Source organism: Fusarium solani (genome assembly GCF_023522795.1).
Source record: "Fusarium solani strain SB1 chromosome Unknown bctg00000005, whole genome shotgun sequence".
Classification (NCBI taxonomy): Eukaryota; Fungi; Ascomycota; class Sordariomycetes; order Hypocreales; family Nectriaceae; genus Fusarium; species Fusarium solani.
The window spans coordinates 2,454,799-2,473,435 of record NW_027072153.1 but is presented as its reverse complement, the minus strand read 5'-3'; the positions used below and the strand labels follow the sequence as shown (position 1 = coordinate 2,473,435).

Below are 18,637 nucleotides of genomic sequence, written 5' to 3'. Positions count from 1 at the left end.
GCAAGAGGACATTTGGCGAATACTGAAAACTGAAGGTGTCTTTAAGCTTGAAAGGACATGGATCTTTTTGGTCTGTGAAGGTCGGGCGACGATGTGGAAACTCTGGATATGAACGGGGTACGTACCTTCTTACCTCATACCGCAGACGTGGGCCGTCCAGGTCCAGGTTGGAGCTCCAGATCACTCTAGCGGGGCCAGGGTGATATTCAGTACCTGCATAAGCTGCATGTGCAACTTCAAGGCTGATGTTGCTTGGGAACAACACTTGAACCTCATCTTTGCCACATTCCGACACACGATGCCCTCAGACCTAGCAGACTATCTAGCCTCTAGATATCTAGTCGCCGACCCGAAACCATCAAAGAAGCGAAAGCGCAAGCGTGGCGACAACGCCAGCGGTGGCCTTCTTATACAAGACGACGACGACTCGGGCTGGGGCAACTCCAGCGCCCAACAAGATGACGAGGGTACAGATGCCCCCGTGACGGTAACGGGGAGATCTGCCGAATTTCGAAAAACCAAGAAAAGCAATTGGAAGTCGGTTGGAGAAGGGGAAGGAACTCCGAAGGATGATTCTGCGGCCGCTGCGGACGCCATCCTCGCATCAGCGGCTGCGGAGCAGGACGCGGCCAGAGATGAAGACGACGAAATGCCAATCGTGGAGGAGGGTGGGAGTGTGGTCAAGATGAGCGACGGAACCCACGCAGGTCTACAGAGCGCAGCAGCCGTCTCGGCGCAACTCAAGCGACGCCAAAGAGAGGAACGCGAGGACTTTGAACGACACCGCAAGTCAGCAAAGGAGGAAGAAACAGTTTATCGCGATGCTACCGGTCGACGAATCGACATCTCCATGAAACGCGCCGAAGCGCGACGCGCAGCCGCCGAGGCGGAGGAGAAGGAACGGCTCGCTAAGGAGGCGCTCAAGGGCGAGGTCCAGCTTGAGGAGGCGCGAAAGCGGCGCGAGAAGCTACAAGATGCTAAGCTCATGTCGTTTGCTCGCACGGCCGACGACGAGGAGATGAACAAGGAGCTGAAAGAACAGGAGCGCTGGAACGATCCCATGATGCAGTTCATGGCAGAAAAGAAGGACGCGCCGGGTAAGGGCAAAAAGTCGAAACGGAAGCCTGTCTACGCTGGTGCGGCACCCCCGAACCGCTATGGCATCAAGCCGGGCTATCGGTGGGATGGAGTTGATCGTAGCAACGGATTTGAGGGGGAGAGGTTCAAGGCGATCAATCGGAGAGAACGAAACAAGGGGCTGGATTACGCATGGCAAATGGACGAGTAGAGGCATAATTTTTGATACACGATTTCTATTATATACCCATATCTGAGCGCTTTACATCTCGTCCCAGGACGCTGGTAGGGTTTCAGTCTCATGTGGCATCCATCCCCCGCTGACGGTTCAAAATATGTTCTCAGCTGGGACATCTTGAGGCTGGTACGAATTATGAAGAGAAACGAAATCCACATCGCATGTCTGTCCGTCCAGGCTTGGAATCAGTGCTTCCCCTATTCCTAAGTTCTGCGGCGGAGTCGCTTGTCCGGACCATAATCGCACAGCTTCTTGACAAGCTGGATCCATTCGCTCTTGGGCATCTGGCCAGGCCTGTCACCAAGACGATGCTGGAACAGCTTGATCAGATCACCGATAACGATGCCTTCGTTGGGGATCTTTTCCAGGATTTCGGATGGCTCGATGATAGAGCCTCCAGCGGAGGGAGAGGCGCCTGAAAGATTCATGTTAGCCCAGCTTTAACTTGCTGCAAAGGTTGAGTGATGCTTACCACCTTGTGTCGGGATGGGGCTACCAGCCCTGGATGCCGACGGCGTGCCTCGAGCACTACCGCTGACAAGCTTCAACTTCTTCTTCCTGGAAACAGCGCCATCCGACATCTCACCACCCGTCGCTTCTCCGTCGCTACCGGATCCGGCGCCCATTCGCTGAGCGGCTGCACGTTGGGGCAGAGGAGTGCCAGCCCTGCTTCCCGCAGCAGGCGTGGCAGTCTTCTTGAGCTTCTTCCGAGAAGATTCGTTCCCACTAGACTCGGAGAGGGTTGGCGAACCGGGGCGTTTACGGGATTTGCCCTTCTTCGAACCCTCAGGCTTCTTTCCGGATGGAGTGTTGGTACCCTTTGTACCAGACCCCTTTGACTTTTCGCCAGCCTTCTTATCGTCATCCTCCTTCTTATCTTCATCCTTCTTATCCTCTTCCCCTTCCTCCTCTTCATCGGAGTCGGAATCATCAGACTAATTCACGTGTTAGCGTTGCTTCGTCCACGAACAACAGGTACCTATGGTGTGCGTACCGAGCTGCTCCAGGGGTTGTCCTCAGAGTTATCACTCTCATATATGTCCTCTCGGTCTCGCTTGATAAGCGCCTTTCTGGTCGCCTTCCCAAGCTTTTGTCGCTCAATCTCTTCCTTCAACTCCTCAGCCAGCTCTCTGTCGACTTCCTGCTCGTCACCCTCACCAAAGAGATTGGCGCCGAGTTGCTCGCGTCGAATGCGATCCTTGGAGTCCTTGGTGTCTTCATCATCGTTCTTTTCAAAGAGAGGGGCCTCATCATCATCTTGGAACTCATCGCCTGACATGTCAATCTCGTCATGTTCAAGTTTTTCCGACCTTGAGGCTGCCTTGAAAGTAGCGCTCTCTGTCTTGACCATCGGGCCGCGTCCATAGAGAAGCTGTCGAGTAGCCTCGAGATCCTGCCGACCTGCCCTCTTCTCCTCGTCTTTCATGACCCAACGACCAACGTCCACCTTCTTACCCATCAACGCCTCTGCCTCATCGATTGTGAATGGCTGGAAAGGGGGCTTTGAAGTGAACCTGTACCACTTCTCAAGAGGTACCATGCGGAAGACCGACTGATCGATCATGAAAGCCACATTTGACTCGGAAAGGGCAGCGACGTAGCTACCGACCCAGACATTCTTCCCCTCCGCATCTTCAAGATGCCATGGAAGGGCCTCTTCGTATCGCAGCTCGGATTCCTTCTTGGCAGCTTGTGTTTTCGGGGCCCTGTTGAAGTTTGTCTTCTCCTCTTTTTGCTTCTTGGGTCGCTTGGGGTTGACCTCTTTGGCGACAGGCGCAATCTTGGCCTGGTCGACGGCGCGCTGGGCCTCTCGTTCAGCCTTCATCTGGGCCAATCTCTCTGCCTCCTGCTCGTCCACCTGTGGCACTTCGGGAGCTTCTATCTTGGGGGCTCTTCCTGGAGGGGGTTGACGGGCGTCTCGTCGGTGCAGCGTGACGGGTCGTGCGAAATCGTCCTGGTCGGATGGGTCGATGGGCTTGTCACCCATCTTTGCTTGGGAGAACTTCATCATGTGGTAGCGAATGCCGTCGAGAAGAGCTTTCTTGGTCGTCATGATGGCGATGTCGGTAAATTGGGCTGGTGGTGGCTCCGACCATCCATCATAGAGCTTCCGCCGCTCTTCAGTACTTGGCTTCATTCCATTCTGTGAGCCAGCACTCGGTTGCGCCCCAGGTTTGGGTCCGGCCTTTCGCGAAACAAGGGGATTCGCGCGTGGCTTCTTCCGCATCGGTCGGAGAGGGTTCGCCTTCTGGGGTTTCGGGGCGCCGTTCGGGTGGCCAGGCGCGCTGCCAGACGGGCCTCCGGGTGGCGGCGCGCTCATCTTGACGGTGATCTACTGGTGATTTGAATGATAGATTCTGCAGAGGGTGCTACCAAGGCAGCAGGTCAGGCTGGGCCCGGAGCCTAGCGTTGCGCCGGGCGCAAACAACAGAGCAAACACGTCGGGATTTGGGTGACTGTGCTAAAGATGTCGATAGAAGAGCAAGTCACGATCGTCTCGATCTGCTGGTGATTGAGAGACGAGGGTCAGGAAGGGGGCGGAGGAAGTTATTTCTATTGACAAGTGGATGTTGGTGCAGGAGGAGCGCTAGGTCGTGTTGCTTGCTACTGGTATGACGATGACAAAGGCGCGAAGCAAGCGAGCAAGCCACAATGGATAGGTGGCTGTGCGCGCCCGCTGGCAGCCAGGTACCGAGGGAGCACCGACTTCCACTGGCCTTGGCAAACCGGTAAGGTCTTTGTTCTAGGAAGCTCATCAGGCGACCCACCATCACTTGGGAACCTATACACGACGATACGGTTTTCTTTGTACGTTTCACTCTACCTAGTCAATTTGCTTGCGCTTCTTCTCGACGGTACCAGACTCTGGTCTTTTTATTTCAATTGAGTGGAGCATTGAAACTGCAGGTAAGCACAGTGCTTATGAATACTCCAACACTGCTCGTGACATACCGGCGTACGCTGTGAAACTCTGATAAGAGGCGCATGATACACAGTTGGCGCGCAGGGTCTGGCACTGTATCCGGCCGTGTCCACTGGCAAGGGCAATTGTCTGGGCATTTTGTGGGGTTGCAGAGCCTCTACCTACAAACAGGGACAGCTGCTGAACATCATCCAGCATTGCTTTGTCGCCTCATTCCCAATTTCTTTCAAAACATTTCACACGCATCCGTCCTTGCGTCGTCGACTGTGCCGCATCCAATCCCTTCCTGTCCCTTCCTACCCCTCCCTCTTTGACCGGCCACAGGCTGCCCCTTCCCGCTCAAGCGAGGTGATGGGCCAAAGAGAGCCGGCTGTATCTTTACACCCACCATCCAGACCCCTCCCTCAAGTTGGATGGCTCCCTGGACACTCAATTATCACTACAGGCTGCCGCACGGCCCTTTTTCATCTCTTTCACGTTTCTTCTCTTCCTAAGGAGCTTAAAGTCCTCGAGCTTTCAATTCCTTTGTGTCGACGTTCTTTTGCCTGAGAAGCGACTAGCCATACCCTGGTCAACCATCTAAGCCGGCCTCCAACTTACCCACCACTGCCGACTCAAGACAGCTATTATCCTGTCAAGCTCTCACGATACTCGTTTGTCCAGCGTGTTGCATTGGACAGGTCTCGATGCTATCCAACCGTCCAGAACCGCCGCCTGGCGCGCCCAACGGCGGCCAGCAGGCTGGTCTTGAGAACCACCTTCGCAACCTAATCCTCTCCAACAATGGGCCATTGCAGGATTCGTCCACCGGCAAATCTTCTTCGGGAATCCCCGCGCAGGGTCCTTTAAAGTCGGGGGCTACGGCTCCTGGCTTGGCCGCAAAGTCACAGAATGGCATGGGTAGCAACGTTCCGAGTGAGCCCTCCGCAAAGCCTCCTCCATCCAAGCCATCGCGCAAGCGGATGAACCAGGCACAAAGACGCCAGATGAGCTCTCAATTGTCTATTCCCATTGACCCCCGATCTCAGCAACCCCCGCCTGCAAGGCCCTATCAGAGTCCGACTTCACACTACTCACGACCTTCTCAGTCTTACCAGCGCCACATGCACACCAATTCCCATCCAAGAACGACACATTACGATGGTCGCCAAAACGGTTCGTATGGTCAGCGTCCATGGAACGGCCCTCAGCAGGGTATTGGACCACACGGTTCTGCTCATGGCCAGCCGCCAGGCATTCCTGCGGATTCTATGCCCCTGCAGCTTAGTCGCGGTGGTATGCACCTCTACAACTCCAGACGCGACCCCCAGTTCTCCCCCGAGGAAATCAGCGCCCAGGCTTCTCTCCTTGACCGGCTTTGTTTTGAGGTGGTTTCCAACTCTGAGATCGAGAGATCCGAGATTGCAGAGAAGGAGGCCTTTCGTTGCCGTATCGAAGCCATCAGCCAAGAGGCCATTGCCCGTTGTGAGAAAGAGCAAAACCCAGAAGCAGAGTTCGATCCACTCTCAGTCCAGCTTAAATGCTTTGGCAGTCTATCCTCGGGGTTCGCTACGAAGGCCTCCGACATGGACCTTGGGCTGTTGTCCCCAATGTCTCCTATCCAGCCTGACGCTCCCGGCTCTCAGATCCCGCGCTTACTAGAAAAAGCCTTCTTGGATGCCGGTCTGGGTGCCAGATTATTAACCCGCACTCGAGTCCCTATCATCAAGCTTTGCTCGGATCCGCCAAAGAAGCTACAACAAGATCTTCTCGAAGAGCGCTTCAAATGGGAAAACGGACTTGACGAGACTCACGAAGATGACGAGCATGATCACGACAATGATCAGACTGGTCTTGCTGGTCCCGAAACCAAGACGTCGACATCTCTTGAGGTCACGTCGCCAATATCTTTGACAGCAGAACCTCAGAGTTTCGATATCAAACAGGGTCCCAAGAACACACTCGCCTCATACTACGGTTTGGCAAAGCGCGTTCTCCGTAGAGCGGGTGGTCGCGATGCCACCGTGTCCAACTATCGCGATCTTGCAGATCAGGACTGGGTCATTCTGAACCGGGTTTGCCAGGCCTTCGTCGCTGGCCTCTCAGATTCGCAACTTCGAGGTCGCTTAGCCAGATACCCATCTCTCACCTTTGAATCCGTCGACAATGGGCAAGCCAACCGGTCGCTTCTCGGCGTTTATACGCAAATCGAGGGTGAGCAGATTCGGCAACTTTGGGAGGAGAGAGGCGTCCAGGAGCGAGCCCAACAACCTCGTCTTCTCGCTGAGCAAGCGATGAAAATCTGGGAAGAGGCTCAAAACAAGGTGAACTTCGGCGTGGACCCTGTCTTCTACACCAAGGAACTTCAGCTGGCTCTTGACAAGATGAAAAAGGCGCCTTCAGTGCAGTTTGTGACCCTGGAGCAAACGCAACACGAAGCACCCATTGTCTACTCTACCCGAGCCCTGAATATAATTAATGCTCTACGGCCAGCGAGCGAGCTCGCAGCCTCAGACTGGACCCGTCTGGTGGTCACTCAGTACTTGAACGGCATCCATCAAGAGGAAATTCGAAAGACTATAACGGATCACATCGCATCACGAGGCGGGGACATCCCAATCAGAGCCGTCATCCGTATGCACAAGGCCATCCATCTGGCATGGGAATTCGAGCGGGCGATAGAGAAGGATCTTTATGACGAGTCCGTGATTCCGGATATCAAAGAGTACATCGCCCTACTCCGAGCCCCCTTCCAGCAGTCAGACGAATCTTCTGCGAATACCGACTTCATCATTCCTCTTACGCCGGTAACCTCTGGTCTGATATCGAGAATCAGGGCCCTCCCCGACCCCCACAAGCTGGCCCCCAATCAGCCGCGTGACCGATACCGAGATCGCCTGGAGTTCCCTAAGACGGGCGCAGGCGTCCAATGCGATATCAACTTTTCGGCTCACTTGGCTCTGCACAACACGGCGCTCTTGCGATGTTACTCTCTCACAGACCCACGGGTGCGACCAATGGTGCTATTCGTCAAGCATTGGGCGAAAATGCGTGGAATTAACTCTGGATACCGTGGAACTCTGAGCAGCTACGGCTATGTGTTGATGGTACTTCACTACCTGGTCAACGTCACAGAGCCCTTTGTCAGTCCCAATCTCCAGCAATTGGCTCCTCCACTCCCACGAGGGTTGTCGCCTGTCGAACGGGAGAAGGCAACATTATGCCGTGGTCATGACATTCGATTCTGGCGCAACGAAGAGGAAATACTGGGTCTTGCTCAGGCAAATCAACTAAATCACAACAACGCAACCATCGGCCATCTTCTCCGTGGCTTCTTTGAGTACTATGCTCATAGTACGATGTTGAGCACCTTATCAAGCCGAGGCTTCGACTGGGGCAGAGACGTGCTCAGTTTGCGTACACCAGGCGGGTTGCTGACCAAGCAAAATAAGGGCTGGACAGGAGCAAAGACTGTCATAGTCCTAGACGCGCAAGGGGCCGGTCCGCATCCTCCACCACAAACTGAACAAACGCCTACACCGGTAGCTGCGCCCAAAGAACAAGTCATATCTGACGAAGGCGTGCAGTCTAAGCAAGTGAACACAGCAAGCAAGAACACCGAGTTCAAGGAAATCCGGCACCGGTATCTGTTTGCTATTGAGGATCCCTTTGAATTGGACCACAACGTCGCTCGAACTGTCACACACAATGGTATTGTATCGATCCGAGATGAATTCCGTCGTGCATGGAGGATCATCCGATCGGCCGGGAATGGTAGCTCGCAGGAAGAGCTCCTTCGGGACGTGAATGATGTTCAGGAAGAGGAAAGCCCCTTGTCAAAGCTGCTCGATGATATTCACGGACTCGGACAGACACGAAATGGATGAATAGATGAGAATCATGCTGAGACGACTGATGTACACCTAGGAAGGATGGTCATGGTAGCGGCGTAACAGGGTGGCAGATAGGCCTACAAGATAAACGGTCGGGGATATGTTTTTGGGAATAGTTGAACTTTGATTGTCGGGTGACATGGGAAACAGAGCAAATGAGTCAATCATGTACATTATGTGACTGCGACCATATTCATGTGTCGTGGGACAAGATATCAAACAGATTGCGTGTGGCCGTGTTTCCAGGTCCAGCCTTCTTGCCGCGGCCATGCTGCTTGACTGCCTTCCGCTTCTTTGGTGGCGGGGCTCTCCTAGGTTGCTCTCCAGGATCTGTGTCTGGTAACGGTACTAGCCTAGTGATGGTTTTCAAGATCTTCACTTCGCCGCTCTTTCGAAGAAACTCTAGGGTACTCTCGATAGTTGGAAACTCGGCCAACGACGGGAGGGAGGAAAGCATGCTATATAGCTCCGGCATTGTTTCCTCGACCGATGCAAGGGATATGACCTGTTTAAGAAGGCGGAACGAGTAATGCGCCGCCTGCAGCTGAGCAACGAAGTGGATGATGTCCCAAGAGACTCTTTTGAACGCTGTTTGCTGCGAGCATTCCTCAAGAATCTGCAGTACGTGAGATTTCTTGCCTTCCTCGCGACAGTGTCTGATGTCCAAGATTAAACAAAGGATCTGCCATGTTTGGGTTGCATCGCGTTCTGATTCTCCAGTGACCTCGGACATCAGACTCGTGAGGTCTTGGGCCCACGCCTTTGCAGCTTCTTTGGGTAGCATGTGCACTTGTCGGCCTTTTTGCACGCTCGTGTTAACACGTCGATACTCCTGGATGATGGATGATGAGCCGGGGATGATCCATCGAGCAACCGTGTAAGCCAGTTGGCGAATTGGAGTACTCTGCTCCCAGGCACTTCCACGGGAGGGGCTCTCAAGGAGGATTGGTAAAAAGATGATATCGCCGTTCAGATCGTTCGTTTGGGCATCCTGGTTGCCCAACTGTAGGATCAGCTCTGATATCCTGGGATCTAATGACTCAATTTGTATCTCTCCATCTGTCGTTGACACAGGCAACGGTGCTGTCTCATGGTCAAGATACTCATGACAGAACCCGGTGTAGCCTGCTGTGTCAACAACTGGCTGGGCACAGTCTCGCAAGAGCTGAAGAAGCGTGAGGTGAGGCGAGCGCTTACGCTCGTAAGCCAGTCGACAGATCTTAGAGGTAGGTGAGAGCTTCACCTTCTCGCAGATATGCGAAGGGGAGAAGCTTGCACACGCCAGTCTCGATTGACCATCAAGATAGATATCGCGAAGAAACACGACACGACCATGACCTAGATCATGTACCAGCAGGTCTGAATCCGAGGTGAGAACTGTGCCTCCAGATTTTGAAAGATGCTGGGCGCAGTATGCATCAGCCTCGCCAGGAACGAGATGTACCAATTTTGTGTAGCGTGAGCAAAGTCGTAGTGCATCTATAATTGCTGGCACATGAAAACTAGGTGGTAGAAATGGTTTTCCCAGGGGTTGTGTGGAGGAGAAAAGTGTTGGGGGAGTCTCCTTGGCAGTTGAAAAGTAGGCTGGAGAGAAGCCACTTGGGTCCTTGGAGTGCAATGCTTTGAGCTGGTTGAGGCTTTTCACCATTCTCTCCATCCGGACTAGTCGCTTTGCTCGCGGAAGATAGCCGTCGAAGTAAATGGCTTCACTGGTTTGCTCGAGTTAGCTTGGACTCCTTGTAGAGGAATGGCAACTCACACACTTACACCACGACTGACGAGTTCATCTAGCCATGCAATGGTGGTATCCCCGAGGAGCTGGTATGAGGGCTGGACTATGCCATGTCTATTGCAGATGTGAAGAATGTGATATGCCAAGGCAGGGCCATCAATGACTACTCGGTCGTTGTCAAGAACTCCATGAACCGCATAGGGTTCCAGGGTAGAGATGAGATGAGGGATGCCCATTGCGAGAGTGGTTAATGGACTCGCTGTGCCACTCTCATTGAAGCTGAGAATCTAAAACGGAAGGTTGTCCTCGAGGGAAAGATCCAATGCTGGCCGTTTCTAAAAAAAACCTCCAAGTCAGACGTTGTCACGCATTGAGCGATCCGTGAAAGGCAACACACGCGACAGAGGCGACCGGCTGGATGCGTTCGCAAGGGTTCCGGCCTCCGGTTGCGAGGCTGTGACGCACTTTCCGAAATGCCCCGCTTGGTGACCAACGGCGGGGACTGCAAACTGCAAGGACAGTGCTTGGTACTGTATGACACCGCAGATAACGACTGGCTGAGCGCCGCCGATAACCCTTTGCGTAACCCAACCTGTTGCCGTGCGGCCGCTAAAAAAAAGCAATACGGCGCACACTGGGTCCCGTGCGCAGAAGTGGCTTGGCTCGGCTCGCACTGTGCTCTGTACCGCGTCCATGAAAAAAAAAGCTTCCCACCTGAGCAACGCAGCTTTTTCCCAACCTTCTTTCCCTCTCAATCTTTCCACGCTTCATCCTCACGCATCGATTGATGGGCTGCCCAAGATGCGCAACACGCTGATCTTTGCCGGCAATTCATGCCCAGTTCTCACAGGCCAGATCTGTGAGAATCTGGGTATGCAACCTGCCAGCGCCGAGCTTACTCAGTTCTCCAATGTGAGCTTCCCCTCGCCGTTATCGCCATTGTCCTCTGGAGTCACCATCCCTGGGCCGCATTCCTTTGTCACCTTCTAGGGCACTGGTGTCTCCGATCAATCAATGGCGTTTCAATGCACGCTCGAGGCTAACTGATTCCCAAGGGCGAGACGAGTGTCAGAATCTTGACAAGCGTCCGAGAGAAGGATGTCTTTGTCGTCCAGTCTGGAAGCGCTAGCATCAATGACTCTATCATGGAGCTTCTCATCATGATCTCGGCATGCAAGGGCGGCTCTGCCAACAAGGTCACTGGTTCGTGGTTATCTCTTCCTGTTTGAGATCCCGTAGGCTGACTTGGCATCGCTGCCCAACAGCCGTCCTCCCTTACTTCCCCTACAGTCGTCAGTCCAAGAAGAAGTCCCACCGAGGTGCTATCACGGCTCGCATGCTTGCCAACCTGATGGGTGTTGCTGGTGTCAAGCACGTAATCACCGTCGACCTCCATGCATCCCAGATGCAGGGATTCTTCAAATGCCCCGTCGACAACCTCCATGCCGAGCCCATCCTCGCCAAATGGATCCGCCACAACGTCCCTAACTGGCGCGAAGCGGTTGTTGTTTCCAAGAATGCGGGAGGAACCAAGCGAGTCACGTCGCTCGCCGATGCGCTCAAGCTCAACTTTGGAATCGTCACCACAGATCGGAAGCGTGTCAGCAACATGACGGCTAGTATGATCATGAGACACTTCGATCATAGTGTCGATAGCCAACCAGCGTTGGAATCGAGCCGGCCCATCCCCAACCGGGGCCCCCGTGAGCCAGCACCTGAGCGTGAGAAGACTCCCAAGAGGGATGTTACTCCTCCACGAACCTCGCGGATTGTGACGGATCTGCAGGGCTCCCCTAAGCGAGTTAATGGCTCGTCGGCCCGCACTTCTAACCTGAGTCTTGCCGAGTCCGCGGATGACAACGTTACACCCCCAGCTCGGTCGCCCGAGCCATCAGTTAACGGCGAGGCCGATTATGATGACCACAAGGCACACGAGGTCACACATGGCCGCCTGGTTCAGGGACGTATTGTTGAGGACGACTTCCCCTCCCCTGATCGATCCGCCGCCGATGTCAGTCTACATGACGAGGATCCCATGACCATGTCCCACGCGTCATCGTTCTTCGCCCCCGAGCCTCAATCTCTTGGAGGATCCGGTGATGCGGCAGCAAGCTCTGATGAGGAGGACAATGCATTCGAAAACCCCAACGCCGAGCACATGATCACCTTGGTTGGAAACGTCAAGAACCGGACCGTCTTCATCGTGGATGACATGATCGACAAGGCCGGCTCTTGGATTGCTGCCGCTGAGACCGTGATTAAGAAGGGCGGGGCTAAGAAGGTGTACTGCATGGCGACCCATGGCATCTTTGGCGGAGACAGTCTTGAACAACTGCAAGCATGCGAGTGCATCCACCAGATTGTTGTCACCAACAGCTTCCCCATTGATAAGGACAGGGCACGCAACACCAGCAAGCTCGTGGTACTCGATCTCTCGTTCCTGTTGGCCGAGGCCATTCGGCGCAACCACTACGGCGAGTCCATCTCGCCCTTGTTCCAACATTCTGGGGACTAGACAGATGGAACCTGCTATACTCTTGCTCCCTTGTCTCCCGCCATGATGCGACTACACAATCTGAGGCGGGTAATGGCATACTTCTTTGACGATATTCTTAGGGCCATTCTTTTGGTATTTTTCTTAGCGAGGCGTCTGGGGAAAGGAACCGTTGGTGCCCTGAGCAGGACTTCATTCCTTGAGGGCTTACAAACAAAAGCAAAGTAGGTGACGAATCACGACTACTATTTCCCGGTCTTTTTGGTGCAGGAGCCTCTCGCGCGTGACAGTGTCCGCCTTTAGTTGTGCTGATGTGAATGAAACCGAGCTACATGCTCACCCAGCGGTGCTGTCACTTGTTGACGGCAAGGGCCCGATTCACCCCAGAATGGGTTCTTAACGGAACGTTGGAAGATGAAACTTTATCGAACTTAGAAGGCCTGTGACCCAAGACCATTCGTGGTCTCTTTTGTTCCTTCGGGGGCAAATGGGTTTTGGGCAAGAGAACTTTTCGAACATTCATGTGAGCTCCGGCGAGATGTAGAGGGCTTGACTGTTTGGCCACTGCCTCATGGCATGCCATTCTCAGGATACACTTGGGACGAGTAGATTGTCCGATAGTGGTAGCCCTTGATTTAAACTTACGAATATGAATATACCTTGATATTCCGTCCTTGACATGACATTGGGACTTATCTGATGCACTTTTATACTTGAATTCTATTGTCTTGTTTTGTCTATCTAACTTAAGCACCCTTTCGGTGAAGAATACCTGCGCCAGCCTAACAGGTGTCAGCCATTTTGCGATACTTTGAGAGGCGAGGTTTCTTACCTGGTGGTTGGGGAAGACGAGGGTGTCGGCGACAACCACGTTTTCCCGACGGGTGGCAGTGAAGACGATAATCTCGGCAATATCGTCGGGAGTGAGGGGCTCACATCCCCTGGAAGGACGGTCAGCTCTTGATACTCTCTGAAGACGATGCCTTGTGAAGGACTGGCGAGAGTTGACTTACGCATACACAGCATCGGCCTTGGACTTGTCTCCGTAGAATCGCACAACAGAGAACTCCTAGAAGTCTGTCAGAAACACGTTGGGAACTTGACGAATGGAAGCTCGACTTACAGTCTCAACCTGACCAGGATCAATCTCAATAACACGAACACGGCTGGCGATCAGCTCCTTTCGCAAGCTCTCAGAGAAGCTGCGGACAGCGGCCTTGGTGGCGCAGTAGATGGAACCACCGGGGTAAGGTTCCCGGCCGGCGATGGAGCCGACGTTGATGATGTCGCCGTGGCCTCCGTCAGGGCGGGCGAGGAAGATGGGGAGAACGGCCTGAGTCATGTTGATGAGGCCAGTGACGTTGGTGTTGAACATGATGCCAATGTCCTCCTCGGCGATCTCGGGAGCCCGAGCAACGCCCTTGACGAGGCCGCTATGGTGCATGAGTCACTTATTCGAGCAATGAGGGGGAAGAGAAGACTTACGCATTGTTGACGAGGACGTCAATGTTCCTCCACTCCTCGGGCAGGTTGCTCACGAAGCCCTTGATCTCGGCGGGGTTGCTCACATCGAGCTTAAAGGGTAGCACCTTGACGCCATCACCAACCTCGCTCTTGATCTGATCAGCGAGCTCCTTGAGTGAATCAATGCGGCGAGCCGTGAGAATGAGCCGGAGGTCATTGCTGGGCGCTGTCCGGGCAAACTCGAGAGCCGTGGAGCGGCCGATGCCGGAGGAGGCGCCGGTGACGACAACGGTCTTGCCGGCGAGGCGCTTGGCAGCTGCGGAGGAGGCCATTGTGCGACGGGTGAAGAGGGGACGGATAAGAGGTGAGAGTGAAGTCGGGCGTGAGAGCGAGAGGTTGAGGGTTGTGAATGCGGTGGTGAAGACGCGGCGGGTGGTGTTCATTCGGACGGGCTAGGGCCGAGTGAGTAGGTGGAGAAGAGTGAGGATGATGTGATTTGATGGAGATGAGAGAGAGAGCCGCAAATGGGTTCAATTGATTGGGATAAACGTGACAAGGAGTCAGAAAACGCTGAGTCAAGAGAGGAACAGGACGAGGTTGTCAAGGTATCCAGATCCTTGCTAAAGCTAGCAGGTATCTACGGGTCGCTATCTTAGCAAAGCCGTCCCTCGGCTCTGGAAGGATACACACGGAATAGTGGAGGGGGAATTGTTAGCGACGGTACTTTGATAACGAACTCGAGTTACATGTCGTTGGAGTTTGACTGAGAGGGCGCACTTTTCTTACCCCGCGAATCATGACCTCTGAACCTTGGCTATTGGGGTTGCTTGACAGGGATTTCTGGCCTATCACATGTTGTGCAGGTTGCCTTATCCCCGGCCAAAGTGACGAAGAAGCCGCTTGGTGAGGAGAAGGGACCCCTCAACCCCTCCTTTGATGGACATGGTTCAGTTGCGTTGCTGCAGACGTCATTGAGGTAGCTGGGTGTGGGGTTGGGGGTTCATTGGGGATGTTGGGGTGTGAATTTGAGGGATTACGGCTGGAGCCTGATATAATGATCCACGCTGTTTCCATCCTATTCGCGGTTAAGGAATTGATATGTTTTCATTTTATGGCATAGATAACTGTTGTTGTGGTGATCTGGCACAGACTCTACAACGTGGCCCCCAAGTCGATGGTTTGGGGGTGTTGCCAACCTACACTGGGCCCTCCCTGCACAACTGTTCCGCCAGATCACGCCTATCAAGGTAGCGGGGAAGGTATAGTAGTTTCTAGAAGGGGAAAAGGATGTCTAAGCCCCATGTGATCACGAAATTTAAAGATATCTCAACTGTTCAAACTGTTGTTCAACGGCCGCATGGCGCCTCGGAACACCGAGTGGAATAGGCTTTAACCATCACGGGCATCGTGAGAATTTGCCTGTTTGATGTTTAATTTTCGATTCATCCCTGAGAGTTTTATGAAAAGCGTCACGGGCTGGAATATTCCTTCTTTTAGAGACTGGGATGTAAGGTCTCGTCGACTTCCCAAAAGATGAATCCAATCCCATCACTTACTGGGTGGTCAACCAATGCCTCAGATCTCCGTAAGACGTTTTGATGAGTAGAAAGTCACCAAGCTTCTTTCTTGAGTCAGATTGTGGATTAAAACATAGGTTAGGCTTTCGGGGAATTGGTAAAAAGGTGCTGCCAAGTTCCCTTGATGATTTGCATAGCCTCAATGGCTGGTCATGTGAATGTGACCTTCATTGAGAAAAGGTAGTCTCACATGGAGTCTTATAGAATCATCAGGAGAAGTAGTTCTTGTTGAGTTTGGGCCCTGGTTGCCCAAAGAATGGCGGACCTGTGTCTGTACAGCGTCTGAATCTATCCGAGTGGGATATCTCTTGTCTTTTTGATCCAGGGGCCTTGATCTCTAGAGAGTCTGGAATGGAATCTTTAGTAAGTTAGGGTGAGGTTTTAGAGAATAGGGAATTAATTTGTATATGGAATAAAATTATGAGATAGATGCTTTGACTTCCTCGTGGTGGCGATAGCATCACGTCGGGGAGAACGGTCACCAGGCACTCATATAGAAGTTTAAGTCAATTATCAACAGCAAGGTTTGGCTCAAACAATCCCCAACAAATTCAATCAAGGCATGGGAAAACATTGTCGCCCAGAGCCCAACAGGGAGCCTCGTGTATATATATCTTCCCATCCATCCCTCCAGGACTACAGTTCTCTTCCACTTCTTTACTACTTCTCACACCACCTCTATCATCAATCACCAGTCATCGGCTTTACCAACTTCATCAACGCTTCATCAAATCTTCATCACAAACTTCATCTTTGACTCTTCATAACCACTACCTGAGTCTACTCTTTATTCGCAACTGGAGGCCGACCAAACACCACAACAATGGTCCGCATCATCAACTATTTGCTCCTTGTCGCTGCCGCCACCATGGCTAGCTCTGCTCCCACTCCCACTCCTATCCCCGAGAGCACTCTGAAGCGGGTCGGTCGAAGTGCCGCCGCTGATGGCCCAGACAGCTCTACAGACAAAGATGACCACTTCATCGCTGAAGCCAAGGCATTTGCTGAGATGGAGATGAAGGAGGCCGAGGAGGCGTACAAGCTCGCAAAGGCTCTGTACAAACAGCGCATAGACGCTGCTGAGAATGGTGGCCAGATCCAATTCACTCAGTTCTCAGAGGTTTCCTAGATGGAACTGGAACAGAGGGAAAGCATGGGGGCGTTTCTGGGTGTGTTTTCTTTCTCGAAAACTCTTCTAAGGGATTCTATAGAGCCCATCTGAGGATTTCTCTAAAACTCGTCTGAGGGCACCGTCCCATACAGACCACAGCGTCGGTGTTTGGGGTTGGATGGTGTTGTCAGAGTGACCGGCGTTTTTATGGATCAAAGTTTGAGTTGGGATTGTGCTTCTTCTACATCGTGCTGGAAACTCGAAAATGAATTCAATCAAGTTTTCAACCACACTAGCTAATCGACTGCCTCTATGTGAATGTACTGTGCCTGTAAGGCGTGATGCTGGATTTGGTGTTGTAGTTGGTCCCTGGCCACTAACCGATAAGCGATGGCTCGCTATCAAGCCACTAAACCCCATCAGCCATCGTCCCTGACGACAAGCAAGCCACTTTCATCCCACCACCAACAAATGATCCATCTCCCATTCACGGCGTCACATGTGTCGTCATCCTTCACCCTTTGATTGCAACCTCGACTTTTTTCTTCAACAATTAGGGACCGCGATTTTTATGAACAGGGCTTTCTAGGAACACCACCCTTCTCTTTTTGCGATTTCAACTCTGCCAAACGTTATCACTGGCGCAGTTGAGCGTGCCCGACTCCATCATGGGCGAGCTCGCCGACTACCTCATTAAAAATGACCCCAGCTTCGCAAGGTAGCAACCGCCCTTCTTACTTATCCTACATGCTATAAATGGAATCTATTTGCTAACCGTGTACTTCCCTTAGGTCGAGATTGCCCGCACGGTACTCGGACTTTCGATCCCAGCGCACTCTGAACCCAGATGGCTACCAAGCAAACATCTCCGCCTGGCGCCAGGCCCTCTCCGACCTTGTCGCTCGAGGCCTCATCTCCCACCGCGGTTCGGAGCCCGACCACTTTGTCCTGAATCTCGACGATGCACTACTACGATCCCTCGAGTCGAAGGAGTTTGGCCAGCCGCTGGCCTTGGGTACCGTCGTGCGCGAGGCGACCGCTGGACGAGATTTCATGCCCCTTAACGAATTTGATAAGTCACAACAGAGCATATACCAAAGCAGCTGGTCAAGTCTGCCGTGGAGCCTCATGGGCTGGACGCTGCGCCAGCTTGGAGTGGTGGATCCGTCTAGGGGAGACGATAAGCTGCCGACTGGCAAGTATGTGGTGGTCAAGAACGTTGAGGCCGCGGCCAAGGAGCTGGGCGACCTCATGGCGGAGAGAAGCTCGAGGTTCGATCGCGTCTTTAGCAAAGCACAATTCCAAAAGGCCTTCTCAACAGCCTTGGTTAAAGACCAGCGCTTGACAGATACGGACCTGGATGTGCTGCTCAAGTTCCTCTCACGCGACAAGGGAGTTATCGAATATGACGGAAAGACAATCCGGATCAAGGGATCTGGCGAGCAAGGCGGTATCACAGAGGAGGACGCCGCTATTGCTTCCCTCAAGGAAGTGACAGAAAGTCTAAAGCATCAGACTGATCTTCTCAACACACGCATTGACGAGCTCGCACAAACAGCCAAGGACGCCGTCACCCGCAAGAACCGCATCGCGGCCCTTGCTGCCCTCAAGTCCAAGAAACTCGCCGAGTCGTCCCTCGCCACTCGCTACGCCACCCTCAACCAACTCGAACAAGTGGCAGCCAAGCTCGAGCAGACCGCTGACAACATCCAGCTCGTCAAGGTCATGGAAACGTCGACTGATGCGCTGGCCAGCCTCAATGCCCAAGTTGGCAGCGCGGACCGGGTCGACACCGTTATGGATCGTCTGCGGGAGCAGATGACCTCGACAGACGAGGTGGGCGCCATCTTGGCCGAGTCGACAGGCGCAGTGGTGGACGAGGGCGAGCTCGACGACGAGCTGGAGGCGATGGAGGCACAGGAGCGCGAAAAGGAGGACAAGGAGACACGGCTCAAGGAGGCAGAGGAGCAGAAGGCGAGGGAGGAGAAGGAGGCGGCCGAGGTACAGAAGAAGCTCGACGCGCTGCCGGCGGTGCCAGCAGATACCGACGAGATCCGCGAAAAGGCTCGGACGCCGACGTCGGAAACTGGAATCGCAAACCTGGCGATATAGGGGAAGCCAGGAAGAAGGGGGAGGGACTCATTGCGAG

At 53.5% G+C, this 18,637-nt stretch overlaps 8 protein-coding genes across 8 annotated transcripts; 5 read left to right on the top strand and 3 right to left on the bottom strand.

Annotated features, from left to right (window-relative positions):
• Positions 1 to 298: 298 nt before the first annotated feature.
• MRS44_009231 (uncharacterized protein) lies at positions 299 to 1,288 on the top strand (the record flags this gene model as incomplete). Its single annotated transcript, XM_046276441.2, has 1 exon — positions 299 to 1,288. The coding sequence occupies one exon, from the start codon at positions 299 to 301 to the stop codon at positions 1,286 to 1,288; it is 990 nt and encodes a 329-aa protein (XP_046132700.2).
• Positions 1,289 to 1,518: 230 nt separating this feature from the next.
• MRS44_009230 (uncharacterized protein) lies at positions 1,519 to 3,635 on the bottom strand (the record flags this gene model as incomplete). The annotated part of the gene is made up of 3 exons (XM_046276440.2): positions 1,519 to 1,730; positions 1,788 to 2,250; positions 2,310 to 3,635. 3 exons carry the CDS (start codon positions 3,633 to 3,635, stop codon positions 1,519 to 1,521), a joined length of 2,001 nt encoding a protein of 666 aa, XP_046132699.1.
• A 1,289-nt stretch (positions 3,636 to 4,924) lies between these two features.
• On the top strand, positions 4,925 to 8,104 carry MRS44_009229 (uncharacterized protein; the record flags this gene model as incomplete). The annotated part of the gene is made up of 1 exon (XM_046270952.2): positions 4,925 to 8,104. The coding sequence occupies one exon, from the start codon at positions 4,925 to 4,927 to the stop codon at positions 8,102 to 8,104; it is 3,180 nt and encodes a 1,059-aa protein (XP_046132698.2).
• Positions 8,105 to 8,303: 199 nt separating this feature from the next.
• On the bottom strand, positions 8,304 to 10,078 carry MRS44_009228 (uncharacterized protein; the record flags this gene model as incomplete). Its single annotated transcript, XM_046269828.2, has 2 exons — positions 8,304 to 9,819; positions 9,870 to 10,078. The coding sequence occupies 2 exons, from the start codon at positions 10,076 to 10,078 to the stop codon at positions 8,304 to 8,306; spliced, it is 1,725 nt and encodes a 574-aa protein (XP_046132697.2).
• Positions 10,079 to 10,643: 565 nt separating this feature from the next.
• Positions 10,644 to 12,357, top strand: MRS44_009227 (uncharacterized protein; the record flags this gene model as incomplete). The annotated part of the gene is made up of 3 exons (XM_046278598.2): positions 10,644 to 10,754; positions 10,898 to 11,045; positions 11,108 to 12,357. The coding sequence occupies 3 exons, from the start codon at positions 10,644 to 10,646 to the stop codon at positions 12,355 to 12,357; spliced, it is 1,509 nt and encodes a 502-aa protein (XP_046132696.2).
• Positions 12,358 to 13,082: 725 nt separating this feature from the next.
• MRS44_009226 (uncharacterized protein) lies at positions 13,083 to 14,132 on the bottom strand (the record flags this gene model as incomplete). Its single annotated transcript, XM_046276439.2, has 5 exons — positions 13,083 to 13,118; positions 13,169 to 13,277; positions 13,350 to 13,405; positions 13,460 to 13,769; positions 13,822 to 14,132. The coding sequence occupies 5 exons, from the start codon at positions 14,130 to 14,132 to the stop codon at positions 13,083 to 13,085; spliced, it is 822 nt and encodes a 273-aa protein (XP_046132695.2).
• A 2,068-nt stretch (positions 14,133 to 16,200) lies between these two features.
• Positions 16,201 to 16,506, top strand: MRS44_009225 (uncharacterized protein; the record flags this gene model as incomplete). Its single annotated transcript, XM_046283685.2, has 1 exon — positions 16,201 to 16,506. The coding sequence occupies one exon, from the start codon at positions 16,201 to 16,203 to the stop codon at positions 16,504 to 16,506; it is 306 nt and encodes a 101-aa protein (XP_046132694.2).
• Positions 16,507 to 17,156: 650 nt separating this feature from the next.
• On the top strand, positions 17,157 to 18,600 carry MRS44_009224 (uncharacterized protein; the record flags this gene model as incomplete). Its single annotated transcript, XM_046284113.2, has 2 exons — positions 17,157 to 17,206; positions 17,280 to 18,600. The coding sequence occupies 2 exons, from the start codon at positions 17,157 to 17,159 to the stop codon at positions 18,598 to 18,600; spliced, it is 1,371 nt and encodes a 456-aa protein (XP_046132693.2).
• Between the last annotated feature and the right edge of the window lie 37 nt (positions 18,601 to 18,637).